This window comes from Pectinophora gossypiella, chromosome 7 (assembly GCF_024362695.1).
Source record: "Pectinophora gossypiella chromosome 7, ilPecGoss1.1, whole genome shotgun sequence".
Classification (NCBI taxonomy): Eukaryota; Metazoa; Arthropoda; class Insecta; order Lepidoptera; family Gelechiidae; genus Pectinophora; species Pectinophora gossypiella.
Genome location: NC_065410.1, coordinates 15,742,620 through 15,765,305, shown reverse-complemented (window position 1 = coordinate 15,765,305; position 22,686 = coordinate 15,742,620). Strand labels below are relative to the sequence as shown.

At 38.5% G+C, this 22,686-nt stretch overlaps 1 protein-coding gene across 1 annotated transcript in view; it reads left to right on the top strand.

Annotated features, from left to right (window-relative positions):
* The first annotated feature begins 4,174 nt into the window (after positions 1-4,174).
* LOC126368325 (gamma-aminobutyric acid type B receptor subunit 2) overlaps positions 4,175-22,686 on the top strand; it is a 102,825-nt gene continuing 84,313 nt past the window's right edge. Inside the window, exon 1 of the mRNA XM_050012235.1 lies at positions 4,175-5,006. Within this exon, the coding sequence (XP_049868192.1) occupies positions 4,175-5,006 (832 nt within the window). The remainder of the gene's footprint in view (positions 5,007-22,686) is intronic.

Below are 22,686 nucleotides of genomic sequence, written 5' to 3'. Positions count from 1 at the left end.
AGGCCTCCCCCAAGGATCTCCACGACGATCGGTCCTGCGCTGCCCGCATCCAGCGGCTTCCCGCGACCTTCACCAGATCGTCGGTCCACCTTGTAGCGGGCCTACCCACTGAGCGTCGTCCGACACGTGGTCGCCACTCCAGAACCTTTCCGCCCCATCGGCCGTCGGTTCTCCTCGCTATGTGTCCTGCCCACTGCCACTTCAGCTTTGCAAATCTAAGCTATGTCGGTGACTTTAGTTCTCCTGCGGATCTCCTCATTTCTGATTCGATCGAGCAGGGAAATACCGAGCATAGCTCTCTCCATTGCCCGCTGAGCGACACCGAGCCTCCTCACGAGACCCATAGTAAGCGGCCACGTCTCACTGCCGTAGGTCATCACTGGCAACACGCACTGGTCAAAGACCAGTCTTTAGAGTAAGATGACTTGAAAGTGATGATGATGATGATGACTATACAAGTGGTGAAATATACAAAAACCAATATACATTTTAGCATGACTCATTACCATACATATTATCGCTATCGACCCACTAGGATCGATTAATTCTTTCAAATATATTTCCTCTCAGACGACGCCCTGGGCCGAGGTTCGCGTCCAACTGGGCACCCTCAGGCCTGTTCTCTTAAACGTTGTACAGGGGGAGAGCCTTCAGCGCTCCCCATTTGTCCGGCCAAGTAGTTAATGCCATCTGCGGCAAATCGACAATCCGTTTACCTAACCTGAAGATTTCACAAGTCCGGTTTTGTACAGAAGCGACTGCCTCTCTGACCTTCCAATGTAAAGGGAAAACTAGACCAATACAGGTTAGCTCACATACCACCGGGGGGTTTCCTCACCATGTGTCCCATCACCAGAATTTGAAAACAAACTAGCAGATATAGAATATAAAAAGGTTATACAGACTTACCATTGCGATTCCTACAATTTACGCCTTTATAGCCTTAACCAAAAGATACGATGACTTTACCAGTAACTGCATCAATAACTTTGCTGACTCTTAGACTTTTATAGCAGTTCCCCGAAGGTTATAGCAGCCTCTGCGCTCATAAATAGTCTAATCTAAGACTCTAGGGTTGTGATTTCAGTCCCTGAAATGACAAAAAGAGAACCATTTCTAACAAAATCTTTAAAAACTTTTGTAAGGAAATCGGAAATCGTTTAAGGTGTCGTCAGAGCTAGGTACTTACTGTACCAATTATTTACCATTATGGCCACGAAACCAAAGGACTCGGATTCGACTCTCGACAATCTAATTTAGCAAAAAAAAATGTAAATCGTCGCCTTGTAAAACCACGTAAGGACCTTTTCAAAAAATCTTACTCTAGCCATAGAGGCGGCCAATCAGCTCGCGACATCAAACACTTCAGAACCCCTCATTCAGCGTTTATCACTATCGACTCGCTAGAGTCGATTAATTCTTTCAAATATTCTACCTCTCAGACGACGCCCTGAGCCGAGGTTCGCGCCCAACTGGGCACCCTCAGGCCTGTTGTCTTAAATTTTGTACCGGGTGAGAGCCCTCAGCGCTCCCCATTTGTCCGGCCAAGTAGTTTATATATATTTATGATATTTTATGTAGATGTTATTATTATAGTTCTTATATTGCACCTCTTTTTATTCTCCCGCAGCTATTCTAGATTATTCTACCTCTAGGTTGGCTGTAAGAGATCTCCCTTAGAGATAAGTCCTCCGAGTTGTTAACGTCCATTTCATGTTTGTGGTGTAACTAGTTGTTAAGTGCAATAAAAAATAAACAATATATGTACGTGTAAGCTTTTGTTAACCTGCCTCCGGCCAAGTAGTTAATTCCTTTTGCGGCATTCTACAATAAGTCACGTCAAAAAAAAAATGTTTACTTACCTACCAAACTGTATTTTTTCAATACCGCGTCCGTTGTATTCAGAGTTTCAAATACTTACGGATGTTTCATTTCTGGTATAACACGAACAACTTGTGAATGAGACAGCTTACGTAGATACGAGTCATCGTTTTCTTGCAATCATCATCGAGATGATTCTGCGAAATGAATCGATGAAATGATGATGAGTTTTGCTCTAATATCTCTTATTCATACACGTAGAACGCACGTAGCTTTATAAGTGATGATTTGCAGTTGGTAAACTGATCGCGACCTATGTCTATATATGGAGACTATAGTTTTTCAACGGCAAAAAAATATGTTTTTGTGATTTCAAACTATTTTGCAGTTAATAAACTAATCGCGACCTATGTCTATTATATGGAGACTATAGTTTTTCAACGGTAAAAAAAACATGTTTTTGTGATTTCAAACTAATTTGCAGTTAATAAGCTAATCGCGACCTATGTCTGTCTATATATGGAGTCAAAATAGTTTTTCAACGCCAAAAAAACATGTTTTTGTGATTTCAAACTATTTTGCAGTTAATAAATTAATCGCGACCTATGTCTATGTATAGAGACTATAGTATTTCAACGGCACAAAAATATGTTTTTGTGATTTCAAACTAATTTTCAGTTGACAAACTAATCGCGACCTATGTCTATATACGTATGGGGACAATATTTTTTCAAAGGCAAAGTCAGGAACCCTCGCTGAGCAAGTCAAGAACCTTCGCACCTGACCGTCTTTTTTTTATCGTTGTACCTACTTTACTGAGGAGCTCAGTGGCGGAGCGGTAAACGCGCTCGGTCTGCGATTGTTGAAGTTAAGCAACTTTCGCAAAGGCCGGATAGGATGGGTGACCACAAAAAAATAAAGTTTTCATCTCGAGCTCCTCCGTGCTTCGGAAGGCACGTTAAGCCGTTGGTCCCGGCTGCATTAGCAGTCGTTAATAACCATCAATCCGCACTGGGCCCGCGTGGTGGTTTAATGCCCGATCTCCCTATCCATCCATAGGGAAGGCCCGTGCCCCAGCAGTGGGGACGTTAATGGGCTGATGATGATGATGACCTACTTTACTGGAACCTGACAAAGGGCCACAGTAAGGCGATTCTCACACTGCCCCGCATGATGCAGCGTAGCGCGTGGATGCGTGTTCTACCGTTGCTTGTAAGTATCTCCGTTTGTATAGAAAACACGCACAGTCTAACACACAGAAAATACATCCACGCGCGTTCATGCGGAAGCATTTTCTGTGTGTTACTTACAAGCAACGGAAGAACACGCATCCACGCGCTACGCTGCAAGATGCGAGGCAGTGTGAGAATCGCCTAACTGTCAGTGGGAGGCAAACGTCCTACCAACTGGGCCACCACGGCATGGTATTACCGCCAAGTGGTCCGAGAAGTTAATTAATTTGGGGGTAGACTAACAGGCGGTCGCTGCGGAAATTAACTGATCTTATCTTTGTCGATTAGAGGTACGTCTTGCGATTTAGGGCGCGATTGGCTATCGACTGTTGTGGATAAGTGGTTTGAACAGCTTGGAAGCTAGTTTACGCGAGTTTTTTTTTTTTTTGACGTGATTTATTCTGCTATCGTGTGGGTTATAAACTGAATGAGCAGTATCGTCAAGTCAACTGTGTTAGTGAAAACTCTTGAGATAAAGTCATAACTGATTGGTGCAAGTTCGGTAGCTGCGTTTTACGCCCTGAGCCGATGTTCGCGCCCAACAGGACACCCTCCTGTTGTCTTAAATTTTGTACCGGGTGAGAGCCCTCAGCACTTCCCATTTGTCCGGCCAAGTAGTTAATCCCATCTGCAGCAAATCTACAATAAGTCACGTCAAAAAAAGCTTCAAAATAGATTCAACAAAGTGGCACAATAGACTAATCACGGCAAACACTCAGTGAATGCGGCATTCAGCTGGTGTTAATCCAATTGGAGTTCTGAGCCGTAGCACAAAGGCACTAAATTCAATAGCCTACAGTCACAGTGCTATCTTGCTTTTATTGGCTTTCATACTGTAATTGAATGTTCAGAGTCCCACAGCTGGGTAATCGCTAAGCGAATAACAAGTTTTTTTTTTCTATCTTTACGATTGAATAAATGACGTCATAAGCGACATCTAATTATAGAAAGAAAAGGCTAAGAGTCCTTTTTATTTTATACGGTTAAGCATAATATGAAAATACGTAGATATGGTTACATAAGTACGTAAATAAACAAATGTTTTAATTTTAAAAATCAATTTTAATAATGAGTATATTTCTTTATTTGCAGGATAGTCGGCGCTAAAGTGCCGGCCTGGCATGAGTCGTCCCCCGCGCCGCGCCTCGCCCCCGAACCTCTGCTCACCCCTCTACGAGCGCGCCTTGAAGATATCCTCTCTCCTCCTCCTCGTCTCACTACTGCCTGTCAACCCCCAAATGACTGTCAACTTCACTACACTCAGTCCTATGAACGAGGACGAAACACTAAACGTTTCTGAAAATTTTACAAATAAAGAACACTACAATCAAGATGATGACAAATTAGATCAAAATAATGAAACTATTGAACTAAGTCTTGACAATCAAAACCAGAAATCTTTTAACATTTCTAATAGTAGTGAAACTGTTAAAGCTAAAAGCACCAACGACGATACATTTGTTAAGGCTTCCACGTCTGATTATGCTAAAAACGAAATAAATCTGGATATTATTTTAGAACAAAATCAAATAGATGATAACAATACTAAAGATTCTGTAAATAGCACTATAGAAATTACAGCTAATAATGTAAATAGTAAAGAATACCAATCGCTACTAGACAGATTCAGAAGAAAAAACACAACAACTCTAACCAACGATACAGAAAGCAATATCAACAAAGATTTTATAGAAAATAACAGCACTACATTCGATAAGTCATTAGAATACTACGTAGTGTATAATTATTCTACAGACTCTGTAGAAGAAGATGTAAACGTAGTTACAAAAGCCAAAATAGAAATGCCGGAAATTGAAGAGAAATTCTTGAAAGAAAATAGCTCTATGGAAAAACTTATAGATGATGCGACAAGGGATAAAATTCTGCATGATTACTTTAAGACGGTGAATAAAAATCAAAAGACAGATGAAACGGATTTTGTAATTGAAGATGGTATTATTTTTAATGATACCGCGGGGAATATTACTGAGTGGGAATCATTATATACAGAGATACCAACGTCTCACATTTCTTCGCTTAAAACACCGCGGCCCGGACTAAACGGTGAGTGTTCGAACATATATTTTTATGTAATGTTACGTGGAAAACTCCACCAATAGTAATAGTGTTAAACACACGCAACTTGTGATACAATGTGAAGGTACCACAGAGTTCTTATTCTAGAGAGATGCCGCGCGAGCATAGTCAGTTGGACCGCAATATGCTTAAAACGATCATATTTTATGAGGCAACAATCGTATTATAAAACTTTCCACATCATTAAAGTGGGTACATCGATGTAGCAGTCCAGTCAGAAATGTCTTGGTGCGACCACACACGCTGACGTATGTTAACAGGTCACAGCGGGCCGAAGGTCCGCTTACCTAACCTGCAGGGTCTGCATCAGAACTGCCGATTATATCGAGGATTTTGACCAATAAACGCAGTAAATGCTATCAACGTAGATAGACGTCGAACTAGTCTATTGGTGGAAACCGAATTGATAATATTCATATAGGCATATCTCTCTAGTTTAGTTTCTATGATCTGTGGTAAGTCAGATGTCCACCTTCATTTCTGTTGTTCCTTGTCTTATATTTGAAATAAGACGTGTTTTTTATTATCCTGTCATCCATCTTCCTTGCGCTATCCCACTTTAGATGGGGTCGGCTCTCCTAATTTTGCGGCGCCATGACATTCTGTCTAGGGTTATCGGGTCGGGTAAATTTTCATTTTTCAATAATCGGGACATGCTGGTCCACCAAGTATAAGGATTTATTTTGATTTTGATTTTGATTTTGATTATCCTGTCATCCATCACACCATATTTCTTGTGAAATAATGGTATTTTTGACAATTCTGATCCACGATGAGAAAGGAAGTTATAAATAAAACAACGTTCACCTTACATACGGGAAATAACACGTCCTACTGATTGGCGTTGGACTCGCTTCATCGATAAAAAGACGACGATCGAATCGAAGTGGCACTAACATTGAATGTAAGACTTAATGTTGCGCCGACCCAACGGATCGGCATCGCTATGGTGATACATCCGTGGTATGGAAAGATACCCTCTCTCCACTTGGCAACCCCCATATGACTGTTAACTTCACTAAAATCAGGACGAAAGACTTCTAAAGACTTTACAAATAAAGAACACGAAATTGTTATCATTTAGTTAATCTTCTAAATATATAAAAGGAGAAACTGACTGACTGACATATCAACGCACAGCCTAAACGGCTAAACGTAGGCACTTGAAATTTGGAAGGGACGTAGCTTAGGTACCGTAGAAGTGCACTAAGAAAGGAATTCTCGAAATTCCCACGGGAACGGGAATTAACGGGAAAAAACATTTGTATGAAAAAAACATTCTCATCTCGGAATTCCAGACGAAAGCTTATAGGTACTTCAGGGTTAGCCTCCTATGATCGTATTTTCCTAAATTTATATTAAACCAAAAAATTAATAACAATTCATTATTTAACTGAGCTACTTATACTATAACCTCATTTAAAAATAATAAAATTAAGCATTTTTTACCTTTCTCCCACACACACAAAAATATCTCTTTATTAACAAGCCACGCGGACGAAGTCGCGGGCAAAAGCTAGTCATCTATATTTTCTCTTTCTTTCTTCTAATCCTTTTAAATCCCCTTTTGGGATATAGGATTTCCACTCCTCGCGAACTTTTGCAGCCTCTGTAGCTAATCATTAATTTTATAATTCTTATAATAAGTTTTTTCCATAAAGTACGCTTAAAAATTCAAAATGTCGTCTAGTGTTTTATTGTAAAATCGTATGCTTAACCCCAAAAAAGACGAATGTAATTACAAACCCCATCACGTAAATGATACATTATTATACAGCTGAAACTGTTTAATAGGCAGCGGACACGACCCAGCCTCTGTCAATAGACATTGTATCTGTATATCCAATATATACTGGGTGTTAGTGACATCGTAACGAATACTGAGGGGGTTGATTCAGACCATGATTCTGAGTTAAAATCAAGTGGAATTTTCCGTCGCAAAATTCATGATTTTTTTTTAGTTTTTTTAAATTATTTTCAATTCTATACTTTTGCGATGGAAAATTCCACTTGATATTAACTCAGAATAATCAGATGAATCATCCCTCTCAGTATTCGTTACGATGACACTTACACCCCGTACAAGTACATACAGGTAGCCATACAAGTAGGTATGGGTGTTAGTGACACCGTAACGAATACTGAGGGGGATGGTTCAGACCATGATTCTGAGTTGATATCACGTGGAATTTCGTGTCAAAAAATTCATGAAAATTTATCTTTTGTTTTTAATTATTTTCCAATCCATACTTTTGCGACGGAAATTTCTACTTGATATCAACTCAGAATCATGGCCTGAACCACCCCTCAAAGTTTTCGTTACGATGTCACTAACACCCTGTATAGCTCGCCTATGCTTTATCTAACGATAAATTATATGTAAATTTTCTTTGTATTCTGAAGCAATAAAGAGTATGCAAACAAACAAATATATAATATAATTCCTCATTCAGCGCTTATCGCTATCGACCCACTAGGGTCGATTAATTCTATCAAATATTCTTCCTCTCAGGCGACGCCCTAAGCCGAGGTTCGCGCCTAACTGGGCACCCTCAGGCCTGTTGTCTTAAATTTTGTACCAGGTGAGAGCCCTCAGCGCTGCCCATTTGTCCGGTCAAATGAATGCCATCTGCGGCAAATCTACAATAACTCACGTCAAAATATAAATTATATCAAAGATACAATGCCGGAATGGCTAATCTTCGAACAAAACCGGCTAATGTTTGACAATGATAAAAAATTCAAAGGCTTTATGCCACATTGTAATTCCTGATGTATCCGAGCGGATCCGTTTCAGCTGTTGAAATGAGGGAAAATAAAACAGATACGTTTTAGCTCAAGCCCGTTTGTTAGCGGGGGCATTATGTATTATTTTTAGATAATTTTGGTCCACACCACACCCCGGACACTTCGTACAAAACATCTCGTTTTACACAGACAGCACACATTAACGTTATCGTACGCGCGCATCGGCGTATGTGACGTCTGACGCCATACGACTGAATGGTCATTCCATACATACACTAAAATCATACAAACACTAAATTCTAGAATAACATCGCTTGTACAGCATAAAAAACCTGAACAGACTACAAAAAGTAATCCTATTTCGAACCATAAAAATGGGCAAAATTAAAAATTAACTTGGCAACTAAGTATAAGGATTTTTTATATTGCAAACCCCATTGGTGAAATGAGGTACTTACCATTTAAACAACTGCATACCTTCGTGGCACTTACCTAAGTTCGGTCCAGTACTTAATAAATCACAACGCCACGACATTGTGCCAAACAAATCATTGTCAAAAAATAAAATACTTAAATAAACATTTGCGTTGTATTAAAACTCACATAGACGACAAATCAATATCCTTTATTGTATAACAGGAAATGAAACAAAAGAATTGACAGTATTATAAATTATCCTGTCTCGCTCTCACTGGAGCCTCGCCACACCAGCCAAGAATTCAATCCCAATTCTTCCGAATTATCTTTTTTTTTTTCTTTTTTGATAAATTGTGTAAGACTTTCCCCTCTAAAACCTTCTTAAGGCTGAATTATCTTAACGAAATATGAATTCTTTTTCCATGGTTTATGTTAAAGTCTTTGTAAACGGTGATATTACAAATTTCAAATATAAGCTCTTTAAGAAATATAAAAATAAGCTCTTGATTATCAGAAATACACTATCGCATGACGTAATGCCTACCTACGTTTTACCGGCGAACATACATTCACTCAGACGACACTCATTGGGTACCTCATGACGGGTACAGGCGTCGTGTTAAACCTCGAAAGAGATGGCGCGACGATTTGGACGCTTGCCGGAGGGACTGACCGGAGTGCGCACACGACCGCAAAAATGGAAAGAGGAAGGGGTCCTCCCCTTTGCCCAGCAGCGGATTCATTATCCACTGCTGGGGTAACCTACCATGTAGATTAGATTAGACATACATTAGACCAACGTGGTAAGTGGTGAACCATATCACCAGGCATCAAAACCTTTTTTTGACGAGACTTATTGTACATTTGACGCAAATGGCATTAACTACTTGGCCGGTAAATGGGGAGCGCTGAGGGCTCCCTAGTGGGTCGATAGCGGTAAGGGCTGAATGAGGAAAATCGTCACCACGCCAGCGGGGTCGGTATCGGGGTCCTGAAGTGTTTGGTGTCGCGAGTTGATTGGCCAATACGTCTAAAGAAATACAAATAAAATACGTCTACATTACGTCCTTCGGGCGCCGTAATATACAATCCCGACGACCCGATTACTCTAGCCATAGAAGCGTCCGATCAGCATCAAAACCGAGATCATACTCCGTACTACTTATCACGCTCTCTCTTCCTTACTTCTTCCTTAGTGGCTTACGGCCATTGAGACTTAAGTAAGACCCAGAGGGGGTAAAGTAAATCTGGGTGCGGGACGGAGAATTACCATTCTGTACGCAGTATTATTCATTAATATATGCCGAGGTACAAGGCAATAGCAGCCTTCTCCATTTATCGGGAGTCTCATATCCCCATTTAAACGCGGTAAGAACCCGTTATTATGTGCTTTAATTATGATAATAACCGCGTAAACTTAAAACAATGTACTTCTTCATTTATCCGGACAAGTACACCGAATGCAATTACACGTATTTTTATGACATATTGGAAAATGTCGCTGGAACCAAAAATAAACGAACAAGAAATACGTGTAATCGCATGTAATAGAGTCAATAGGCGTTTTAATATTCAGCCACTTTGATGTTTGACATCCCAAAGGCGGGTTGAATACATTATGAGGTACCTACTGTCGCTTTATTTGTCCCGCACACGTCCTTTAGAAGTATTGAATTGGGAAATAGGAACCTGTATTGGGCTGGTATTTCCTTCGCGGGTTAGAAGGTCAGACAGGCAGTCGTTTCTGTAAAAACCCGGACCTGTTAAATCTTGGTAAGTACGGCAAACTCGCAGCTCGCGTCGCGCATTATCAAGGGTTTCGGCCAATAGCCCTTCGACGTCTATCTATGTAGCATTAGCTGCGTTTATTAGTCGAAGCCCTCGATATAATTAGCGCCCCGCGCGACGCAGTTCTCATGCAGACCCCACAGAGGTAAGCGGACTCATCTGAGGTGCGAGAATTTAACCACTTTCTATACCAACTGATTTACATTAGGTAAATACATTAACCATATTTTTTGTTGATAATATTAGTTAGTTGATTACTTTCGTACTTCCTTTGAATTGAAACAAAATAAATTTATGTCAAAAATCAAAAAATAAAAGTACGCAATTCCGTCTTTGTAACTCTTGCTTGAATAATATCTTAATTAGGCCATAAAACATTACATTAAACATTTAATTTTAAAATTCGAGACTTCATTAAACTTTGTAAACAATATCTAGAGAATAATCGTCAATAAATAAGCAGGCTTGAAAGGCAGTCTCATTTATCCATCTTGTAAGTTCATTTTAAGTTATTCATAATTTTCAATTCGATTAAAACTAGCTTCTATCTTGAATAAAGTAATTTATTTTCCGACGCAGTGAAAGCCTTTCAAGGTAATGTAGCGGTCTTAGAACAAGCGGGAACAGGAGCGGTTTTAAGATAACGCAATCATATACATAATCTCACGCCTATAATCCGTAAAGGGTGGGCAGAGCCATGAGCAATCAGATAACAACTCTTCTTCTATCGTGTGGGTTGTGAGGTTATTACCAACTACCAACCTCATCGTCCCTGGTGTCAGAGTTATTACTACAGGGTCAAAGGCACCTGACATGGCTCATGTAACGACTACGTACTTACATCAGTATGTAGTAACCGAAACCAACGGCTTAATGTGCCTTCCGAAGCATGGATCATCTTACTTTCAGACAATCAGGTGATCAGCCTGTAATGTCCTAACCAAACTAGGGATCACAAAGTGATTTTCGTGATTTGTCCCCACCGGGATACGAACCCGGGACCTCCGAATCGTTAGCCTAACGCTCAACCACTGGACCACGGAGGCTGTTTGGACCACATCTTGTAATGACAATACTGCAAGGAGCGAAACGTTAATTATTTCTGTCTTTTTTCGATGATATTATGAAAACATAAAAGAAAACAACGAATTACGAGCGGCAGCCGAGTAGAGTCCAAAAAAAAACAAAATTACTTAGACTAATTTAATAAGAATAAAAGAATACAAAATTTTAATTATTCAAATTGTTGACTAATGTTCGATGGTTAAAACAAGAGTGTCCAAAAAAATTACAGAATATGGAATCGCTACATGTCACAATAATTATGTTCTGAAAATAAACAAATAGCAGGGAAAACGGAAATCAATATCTTATTAGTTCGTGGCATTTTGAAAATAGCCTAGTAACATAGTTGATTAAGCGCCATCTGATGATGATGATGATGTCCTCCCAGACGTATCCATCGACGGCGACACCCTTAGCTAGTGTTACCCTGGGCTCTTGCATGGGCGCGGGCGTGACTAGCAAAACCTAGTTTTGAAAGTCCTGTTGCAAGAAGCACAATAGAGAGTCCCATTTGAGTTATAAGTGTAGTTGTAGGAGGGCTTGGGTCGAGTTTTTCGGATCTGGCGTTTGGCGTCAAGATCTTCAAGACGGGCCAAGAAGCGCCATCTAACGAGTTATTGAGAACTATTTTTATTTTAAAATTCTAAAAAAAAATCTCCCATAAGTGTCATCTACAGTCATGAGCAATATCATGTACCCACTTTAGAACCCTGTCGCACTATCATATTTGACTTTTAATGAGACTTACTGTTTAATTTGTCACAAAAGTTAATGTGACATGGTTTCAAAGTATATACAGTCACGAGCATTAATATACACTTTGGTACCATATCACAATAACTTTTTTGACAAATTGAACTGTAAGTCTCACTAAATGTCAAATATGTTAGTGCGACAGAGTCCTAAAGTGGGTACATTATATTGCTCATGACTGTACATCATCAGACATGTGCAACAACAATTTAAGCTCTAGGTAAACTTGATATCTAGTCGCTTATCGATGTAGTCTTCAATGTAGTAAGTCATAGTGCTAACCACTACCAACCATTTCATTCGCCTGTTTCGAAGCCCCACGCAGAGTCGCACGTAACTCAATTAACAAGCTCACTTGATGTTGAAATACACTGATGTATTTAGCTATGTCTTTGTAGTTGATTGCGATCTGTCAAGCCGCAGACATACATACATAGCAGTGCTATAGAATGAGGAATAATACTACGCATAGAACGGCAACTCTCCGCTCCCCACCAGCGGCTGAGCTAGGTTTACCTCACCCCCTCAAACATAGTTTAGTCTTCAATCGTATGGCGTCAGACGTCACACACACACATGCGCGTGTACGATAATGTCAATGTGTAGTGTGTATGTAAAACGAGGTTTTGTTTGAAGTGTCCGGGGTATGGTAGTGCCTAATGAGCTAAAGGTCGTTCTGCTAATATACTTACTATATATTAATAATTCAGTACGGCTCACCTATAACAGAAAACTCGGTGAGGTTTGGGAACTAAGTTCATCTTGCAATGGATGTATCTCTGAATATTGGGATACAAATACAAATACAAATCTGTATTGGTAACGTAAGCTACATGTCATTGGTATTGGTTGGGTTGGTATTGTATTGGTCGTTGTATTGGTATTGGTATTGATATAGTCGTGAGCTTATGTTATTTATTTTATTTTATTTATTTAAGGAAAACATACAGCTTAAAATAACACATATAGATATAACACACTTTAGGTAGTACAGAAGCCAATAAAGTTTTCACCAAAAAATAATGCATGCACTTGGGTACTTATACAAAAAATAATAAAAATAAAACACATATTAAGATAATTAAAAGAGAAAATGAATTAAGACAAAATAATAATATTCGTGAGTACAGAATATCTTTGAGTATCTTTGAGTTAACTCTTCAATAGTCAGTCTAAATTACTAATAACAAACAATATAAAAAAGAACAAAAATAGGTAAATATTTTAATTTACTTTTACACATATGTGTGTTTATGTTTTACTTTTAAGTACATATAATACTTTTAATGCAGTTTATTTATTATTTATTTATTTATTTATTTGTTTGTACACAATAAAACAGACACAAGAAAACGAATACCGTTATGTTATACGAATAACGATAAGTAAGAATGGAGGCCTACAATGTGTAACAATGCGAATATGTGTCGAAAGCTGAAGTACTGCTCTGTGGTCGAAAGGTAAAGGCACTAAACGTAGAAATTTGATGCGCTGTGTACATACACTGAGGGACCCGATTACTCTAGCCATAGAGGCGGCCATTCAGCTCGCGACACCAAACACTTCAGAACCCCGATACCGACCCCGCCGGCGTGGTCGACGATTTCCCTCATTCAGCCACTAGGGTCGATTAATTATTTAAAATATTCTTCCTTTTAGACGACGCCCCGAGCCGTGGTTCGCGCCCAACTGGGCACCCTCAGGCCTGTTGTCTTAAATTTTCTACCGGGTGAGAGCCCTCAGTGCTCCCCATTTGTCCGGCCAAGTAGTCAATGCCATCTGCGGCAAGTCTACAATAAGTCACGTCAAGAAAATGCACATATACTGTACACAGCGAATTAAATCTGTTCATCCGTGTGTGATCGTTTGCACACTGAGTTTTCCTGTAAAGCAATTGAGCGCGACACAGTCGGACAGTAACGTGAAATGAAACGTCGTGCGATTTGTCAACCATGTCTAACACACGTCTGACGAGAGCAAAGCAAAGAACAAATTGCGTTCCGTTACTTGTCGTTAAAATTTAATGAAGATTGTATTTAGGTACTCCAACATGACGGACCAGTCTTCTTCTATCGTGTCGGTTGTGAGGTGGATTACCAACCCCATCAACCCTGCTGTCAGGGTTACTATTGAGCCGCCAAAGGCCCCTGACATGGCTCATGTAACGATTAACCGGGAGTAATTAATAACCGGGACCAACGGCTTAACGTGCCTTCCGAAGCACGGATCATCTCACTTTCAGACAATCAGATGATCAGCCTGTAATGTCCTACCCAAACTAGGGATCACAAAGTGATTTCTTTGTGATTTATCCCCATCGGGATTCGAACCCGGGATCTCCAGATCGTGAGCACAACGCTCAACCACTGGACCACGGACCAGTAATGATGGTAGACTGATCATCATGTCACGAAAGACTTGGTTTTAAAAATGCCAAGAAGTCGTCTTTTAGGTCGTGTACTAGTTTCAAGATACATACATACATACATAAACTCACGCCCGTAATCCCTAATGGGGTGGGCAGAGCCACAAGTAATCAAAGACAACTTGCAGCCACTGTTGATACGATGTCGTAAGCTGGATATGATGAACCTTATGGTGATAAGGGATCAGCCTATCGCCCATAAGATTAGTCCATCATGTTAGAGGATGAGTGTTGATGGTGGGTGTTGATGTCATGATGGAGTTTCAAGATAAATTAAGAAATTCTGATTACTTACTATATAAAGACAAATCTAAAACTAACGAAAAGCATTTTCTTTTTTCTATTTAACTTATTTATGAATTTTAATCAAGAAAAACATAATAATAAAACCGATATTTTATCACGTTTTTCTATGACGTCACAGTATGCTTTTTCATTCAAATTCCAAACTAATTTCGTGTTTTGATGTTTAGTAAAAAGTAATTGATTTGACTAGTTGGAAACTAACCTATTACCTGAAACCTCTATGACTCGAGTTTTTGGCGGGAACGAAAACGGAACGGTTGCTTTCTTCATTGAATAATCTAAATAATTAATAATAGTGGTGTTTTGTGGTTAATGATCGCATTAAGTTAGTCGGAAAACATTCGCTATAGTGTTATTATATCGGAATATTCAATAAACAAAGTGTACTTGCCTATCTATTTTCGCTTCGTGCCAATAAGCCACTTCATAACTCCAAAGTTTAAGCGGACTTTTGAGTTAATTCGTTTGGGGTTCGGAGTAGGAGTCTGCTCCAAGGGTGAGGGCTTAGGTTAGAATAGAATAGTTTATTTGCCAGAAAACAGTACAATAAGATGTTGTTACAATTATATGACCAGTGTGTTTTCAGCTTACACGTTAGCACGCAAAAATAAATTGTCGTTAATAAAAAAAATAATTACAATTCAATTAAAATGAAATAAAATTAAAAATGTTAAACTTCGAATTTGAAATTTAAAAATTCATTTTCTTCTTAAAAATTAAAAATTCAAAAATTTATAGAAACGATGTTGCAGTAACTATTTTGTAAAGTGTATTTTTAAAGAAGCGCTTGTCATTAACTTAAAGGTTTCATCATTCATCGTCATCAACTTTCATCATTTCATTAATCATCATCAAGAAAAAAAAATACATAAGACATGGCTGTATGGGCATAGTTCCCTTTGCCTTGTCCTTCGGGAAAAACCAAAACAAAAAACATCTATGACTCTGACATGGACACAGCTTACTCGCTCGCTTACTCGCGCCGGCGCGTGAACGACAAGCTTGCACCTCGCAGAAGATACGTAGTTACTGCTTGGAGCTAGCAATAGCAATGCTGTGCTGCAGCTGTGCAGTTGCATTTTACCTTAAGATCTAAAGAGTAGCGATTATTTTTCCCCATGCAACCAATTAAAACTTTACTGAACTAAAGGAATAACTTTGAACATGTACTTAGTTATGTCTGTGTTAATCCAGCGCGGAATATAACAAGCGAAACGTAACCCCATTTCACTAATTGCAAAGTTAAAAGTTTATTGAAAATTATAAGGAACTAAAGTTTTGAACCTGTAGGTTTTATAATTGAATTGCAAAGGTTGACTTACATAACTTCTCTACTCTTCTTCTTCTTATCGTGTCGATGGCAAACTTCTCTACATTGGACTTCACATTAATTTAACGCTGTTGTTGGTGTAGCATTCTCCAGACTTGACTATCAAAGGCCAATTCTTTCACTTCCTCATAAGACTCGACGGTCACCTTCTCTTTAATCTGTTCCATATAAATGTAGTAAAGTGAGAATACTATGGAAGGATAATGAATGGGAATTTGATTGTTTATGGTATGAAAGGAGGATGGTTAATTAATGGGACGTAAGGCAGTTTTAAAAAGTAAGAAAGGCGAGTCTTTGGTGCGATGTCGGTCGGGTCAGAGGATTTTGTTTAAATATAAGGTGTAAAGATATTTAATAAGGAGTACGAATATAAAAAAAACACGATGTATTCGGGATATTTAAAATATCCCGTGTTATTTCTATATCCCACATAAGCTCTTCTTGGTCTTCCCCTTCCTCTATTTCCTTCTAGCTTCCCTTCTATGATGTTTTTAATAAAATCGTCGTGTCTTGGTCTCGTGGTCACCCATCTTAAGGTATGCGAAAGTTGCTTAACTTCAACAATCGCAGACCGAGCACGTTTACCGCTGCGCCACCGAGCTCCTTGTAATTGTATATGTAGCAATATATATCGGCTATACAGGTTGTGAGAAGCTGCAGTAGTTTTATGCGGATAAGACGTTCGTTATGTAAAAATTGACGATTCAAAGTGTAACTATGTTACCTACTGAATAAAGATATTTTTGAATTTGAATTTGAATATATCTAGTAACATACTTTTTCATTTATTTTGCCGCACTAAACGTTTTGCCTCTTCCTTTTGATGCGAATAACAAAGGACTATCTACCGTCGTATGTTTTTCCAACTCGTTATAATCTTGCAGTCTTCAAGGCTATAGTGAATAGGCATTTGCTAGGTAAGCGTGATCCACCGTAGACTAGATCGTCTCTTACCATCAGGTGAGATTGTGGTCAAATGGGCATTATTATTTAAAAAAAAATACATCAATGATGTTTGAAGTCAGTAGAGAAAGGTCTACCTAAATCCAAGATGTTTTAAAGGTCAGGTCAAAAACACTCCAAATCCTCGAACATGTACATAGAGTTTGATGAGTGTTGAAGAAGCGAAAGTGTTTCAAGATCTCTGCCTACCCTAAAAGGAATCAGGCGTAATCTTGCGATAGTCGAAACTAAGTACATTGGCCAAATTGGAGATGTCCTTAGAAAATGTTCAGTACGATCTAGTCTGAACCGGCGTGCGTGTATGAAGCGATTGATGAATGTGGAGGAAGCAAAAGTCAAATCAGGATCGAATTCAAATTGAATTCCATAGTCTCTGCTTACCCCGGTGGCAAATAGGCGTGAGTTTATGTATGTACAGTCATGAGCAATATAATGTACCCACTTTAGGACTCTGTCGCACTAACATATTTGACATTTAGTGCGACTTACAGTTCAACTTGTCAAAAAAGTTAATGTGACATGGTACCAAAGTGTATACATATTAATGCTCGTGACCGTATGTCTATAATCCATCTCTCCCGCGTTAGGTAATAGTGATAAAGAAAAACTGCGCACTAAAGCGACTTAATAAAAGGAATGTCGCGCTAAAACCGAACCTATGTCCCCATTCATCTCAGTATACCCTGCGATAACTTGCCCTCACATTTTTTTCTTTATTCTTATAAATGAATATGGTCTAATAAATCTCATTTTAGCACAGACCTACACAGATTTGTTATGTAGGTACATATATCTAGTTATTCTTTTGCGCTTGTTCGGATATCAAAGAGATACTGAAATTATACATTGTTTTAAGTTTACGCGGTTAATGGTGCTAATTCCTGTAAACACCATCTAATTTTATTTTAAGTTATATCTGTCATTTTTTTATCCGCCGAAAAGGAAAGGGACGGGTAATCGACAAGCATTAAATTTATGGAACACACGTCAATTTTAAGCACAAATCTAAAACAACCGTCTAAAAATTTTACATTGGCCAATAATCCGACACAGTTAAGTAGACAGCACGTCAAACGGATTGCATACCAGCGACATACCTTTTTGATTCGCCCGGGTTATTCATTCATTTACTCATTCTTCCTAAAATTAAGAGCTGTGAATCATCCGTCCCTTTCCTTTTCTATGGATATGAAAATGACGGATATAACTTAAAATAAAATTAGGCGGTGTCTGCAGGAATCGGGGCCAATATCATAATTAAAAGACATAATAACGGGTTCTTACCGCGTTTAAACTAGGAATATGAGACTCCCGATATTTCGACACTGTTGCAAGTGCCATGATCACGGGATGGCTGATGAGATTGGAGTGGAGTAGCTAGATCCATAATTTTCTACGGGCAGACATATCTGTCTACCCTCTTTCTTTGCCGCTTGTTTATGCATAATTTGATATCGGAATGGTGAAATATCGGGAGTCTCATATTCCTACTTTAAACGCGGTAAGAACCCGTTATTATGTGTTTTAATTATACTGAAATTAGTTTTATAGCCCAGTTGGATGCGCTTCACCCGAACTGTGAGGTCGCAAGTTCGAACCCAGCACGGGTCTAAACCAATGATTGTCGAATTCGACGAAAGGTCTTTGACTTAACTTGACGAGGGTATACCTCATAGTTAGGGTAATAACTGACTGTGACAAATGCCGTTAGATAATCCGACAAGTTTAGGAAATACGTTGCCGGCAGGTGCCCTCAACTCGCCAGTGGCGTATATGTCGTGGCCAGATCATAGAATTGACCATTTCATGAAATGATCGACCATTTCATGAAATGGTCGTATTTCATGAAATGGCCAACTTCAACTGACCATATCGTTTAAACGTCAGCGTTTAATGATATTTCCATCCACGTTTGGCCATATCATTAATGTAGGGTGTCCATGATAAGTGGTATAATAAAAACGCGAAATAAGGTAGGAAATTATGTATTACTCTAGTACAAAGTACAAAAATGTTTAAAAGTCAATTAAAAATTAAAAAGTCATTTTCGATTAACGGAGTGTTGATGTAGTTGACATATACGCCGTAACTGCATCTCGCTTTGAAGTCGTCGTCATATTTTTTGACACTATTTCATGCCATTGGTCATCATTCAGTATACTTTTCGTGTGTAAGATAAACATACTGGCGGCGTAGGGGTGGCCCAAGGGCCACCCCCGCCGCACCCTAACCTACTGTTATGCCTTGTAAAAATTATAAAAAAAAGGATTATGATAATTTAAATTATGACAAAAACATTTATGCGTTTTAATAGAATCCTGTTTCAAGTAGTTAATGCCATCTGCGGCATATCTACAATAAGTCACGTCAAAAAAAGAAACTTTACGGACAGTAGGATCGTCTATATTTTTCTTTTTTAAAATTAATATCTCTTCATTCGCAGTTTTAATTACTTATATCATATTTCGAAATCCAATAATAGTCCATTGATTTACGTAGCGTGGTCACTCGACCTTCATTATTTGCCATATAACCTAAAAATAAAAATAAAGTTGCTGTATACTGTTAATACGAGTTTTTCTTTTCACCTTAGTGTCAAAACATTGCTTCAATGCACTTTTATCTTGTATTTGCTCATTATTATTCGTATTATTCGCGTCCACACAAGAATAATTATTGTCCGCCGCCATTATGCAAAACATAAACAAAGCGACACCAGCGGTGGATAATGTTACTATTTTACGATATGATCACTAACGTTTGGCCATATCATGAAGTAATCATGCATTTAGTTGGTCATATCGTTAAACGTTTTGTGTTCATTGATCTGGCCAAACCACATCATGATGTGGCCAACGAATGTTGTTCTATTTCATGAAATACGACCATTTCATGAAATGGTCGATCATTTCATGAAATGATCAATTCTATGATATGGCCACGATATATACACCAATGAAGATTATTAGGTATGTACTTATGCAAAAAATCACAAAGAACCAAAATTAATTATAATAAATTTATTAAATAAATATTATTTTATTATTTATTTTTATTTTATTTCTAATTATGTTTTTTTATATTTTTATATTTACTTATTGTAAAGTCGTGGTACGCGGAGTTCCGTGTTGCTGGTAGCCCAGCTGGTAGAACGCTTGCCTCTCACTTGAGGTCGCAAGTTCGAATCCAGCACAGGCCTAAACAGCACTGTTTCGGTGATAAAGTCACATAAACTCTTTATTTTTCACTTTCCTTCCACGGACTGAAATTGTAATACCATTGTATTTAAGTTTATAAATTATGTAATACAAACTGGATTTAAAAAAAAACAAAGGAAAAGATGAAACAGTAGGACTAGGGCCCTGTGCTGGGATGTTTTTCTGGCCACGTCTTTCCCTCAGCGTTACATATTCCGATGTGGTAGTAGTTTTACACCTAGTTACATAATATGTAATATAAATTTTGACGTTCAAAAAGCGCTAACTTTGTTAGCCAATTTTGAAAAAAAAAATTTTTTTTACTATTCAATATATGAATAAACTAGCGACCGCCTGCGACGTCGTTCGCATGGATTTCTGTTTCCGGGGTAAGAATTTCCGATTCTTTAAATGATTAAATTTAGGATATAGACTCTAAACTTAATAATTTAAAAAAAATCGTATATAGATCAATCACTACACGGCCCTAATCATAGGTTTTTTTGTAGGCCCATTTAAGATAAACATTTCCATCATATCATACATTACATTATGTGTAACGGTTTTTTCAGCGCACGTCAGAATTGCTCGCAAATGGTACATTTTTTCCTACTTACTTGACACTTATCGTCACATTTTGATAATTCACACAATATCTTTATAAATTGTAGTCTATGTGTTATTCTAATGTACAAGCTACATTATTGTAAAATTTATTATAGTAGTTTTTGCGTGAAAGAGTAACGAACATCCATACTCACAAACTTTCACATTTATAATATTAGTAAGAGATAAATAAACTTTGTAACCGAATAACCGCAGCCACTAGAAAAATATCGGACATAATATTTCCCATGCACAAACTACTCTATTTTGGTGCATATTTTATCTGAGTTATATCAAACCTTATTCGTATAATATGACATCATGTCCCGGGTCGTGATGGGGTAGTCAGAGGTACATCCATCGCAAGATGAACTAAGTATCCACGCCTCACCGAGCTCTCTGTTAGACCAACGTGATAGGTTGGTCTGAACGGTGAGCCGTATCGCCGTCTATAATACTGGACATACATACATAAACTCACGCCCGTAATCCCTAATGGGGTGGGCAGAGCCACAAGTAATCAAAGACAACTTGCAGCCACTGTTGATAATACTGGAGGTTTTCAAAATACGATCTTCTTCTATCTTGTGGATTGTGAGGTAGATTACCAACCCCATCAACCCTGGTGTCAGAGTTTTACTGAGCCGCCAAAGGCCCCTGACATGACTCATGTTACGACTAGGTACTTACATCAGTAAGTAATAACCGGGACAAACGGCTTAACGGATAATCTTACTTTTTTGGACAATAAGGTGATCAGCCTGTAATGTCCTAACCAAACTAGGGATCACAAAGTGTTTTTTTGTGATTTGTTTCCACGGGGATTCGAACTCGGGACCTCCGGATCGTTAGCACAACGCTCAACCACTGGACCACCGAGGCCGTTCAAAATACGATGATAGTTTATATCTAAAGTAAGTACAATCTCTAGTTGTAAAATCAAGTGTAGTATAACTACATGAAAGTTGCAACATGACAAATATTGTCGAGTATACTAACAAGCTAAATAATACCCGAGTAAACGTTCATTCGTAAACTACTCGCGTACAACACTAGTTAGAAACAACATTTCAATTTAGTTAGGAATTTCTAGAAGTTCAAAATGTGCCGTATGATTTATACGCTTTTGTTTGCGTACTACATAAGATCAACCCAACGAGAAGTCGTGATCAGTGGTGTTCCGTACCCGGGAACGTTCCCAAGAGCAAATCGGCACAAAACTTATGTAAAAGTGCTTTGTTACCTATCTTTTAGGCAGATAAGACCAGCTAGGATCCTTCTTATTAAAGAGTTTTTACACAACATTCCCACTCTGGGAACCTCCCCACTCTGAGAACATCCCCACGCCCAACAGGGTCCACATAATATCAGCGTCGTGGTTCACGCCGCGACTTGTGCTGAGTGAGGCCCTTTTATCTCAGGACGTCCACCACCACCTTATGATCATTTCGACAAATATCCGTCTTGCTTTTTTTGTAATTGTTTAGTGGAAATTTGATGTGATGTTTTTTGTGTGGCGCCCATTTATAATAAACTATTTCTGTTCTATTCTATTCTTAATAACTTTTTATCGGCTATTTCCAAAAATAGCTAATACCACACCATACTTGGGTCATAACACCGTATCACAGAGTATAATCGCATAGACGCGTGAAATCCTGCTAGACGATTTTGAACACATACCGAATAATGTGTCGGTGGAAATACACGAGTTTATATCCCGGACGTGACCGCGTAAAAAAAGATGTTCGCCCAAATTGTACTGTATTCATGTGTTATAAAAAAAAATAAAAAAAAATATATTTTATTATCGAACAACTAGATCCATTTGGTTCGTAACAAACTTAAGAACTATGTTAGTAAATTATCTTAGCCTCGTAAGCCACCGTTATGTCTGATTGTTGTAGCTCTGTGCAATAAAGTATATTTGATTTGATT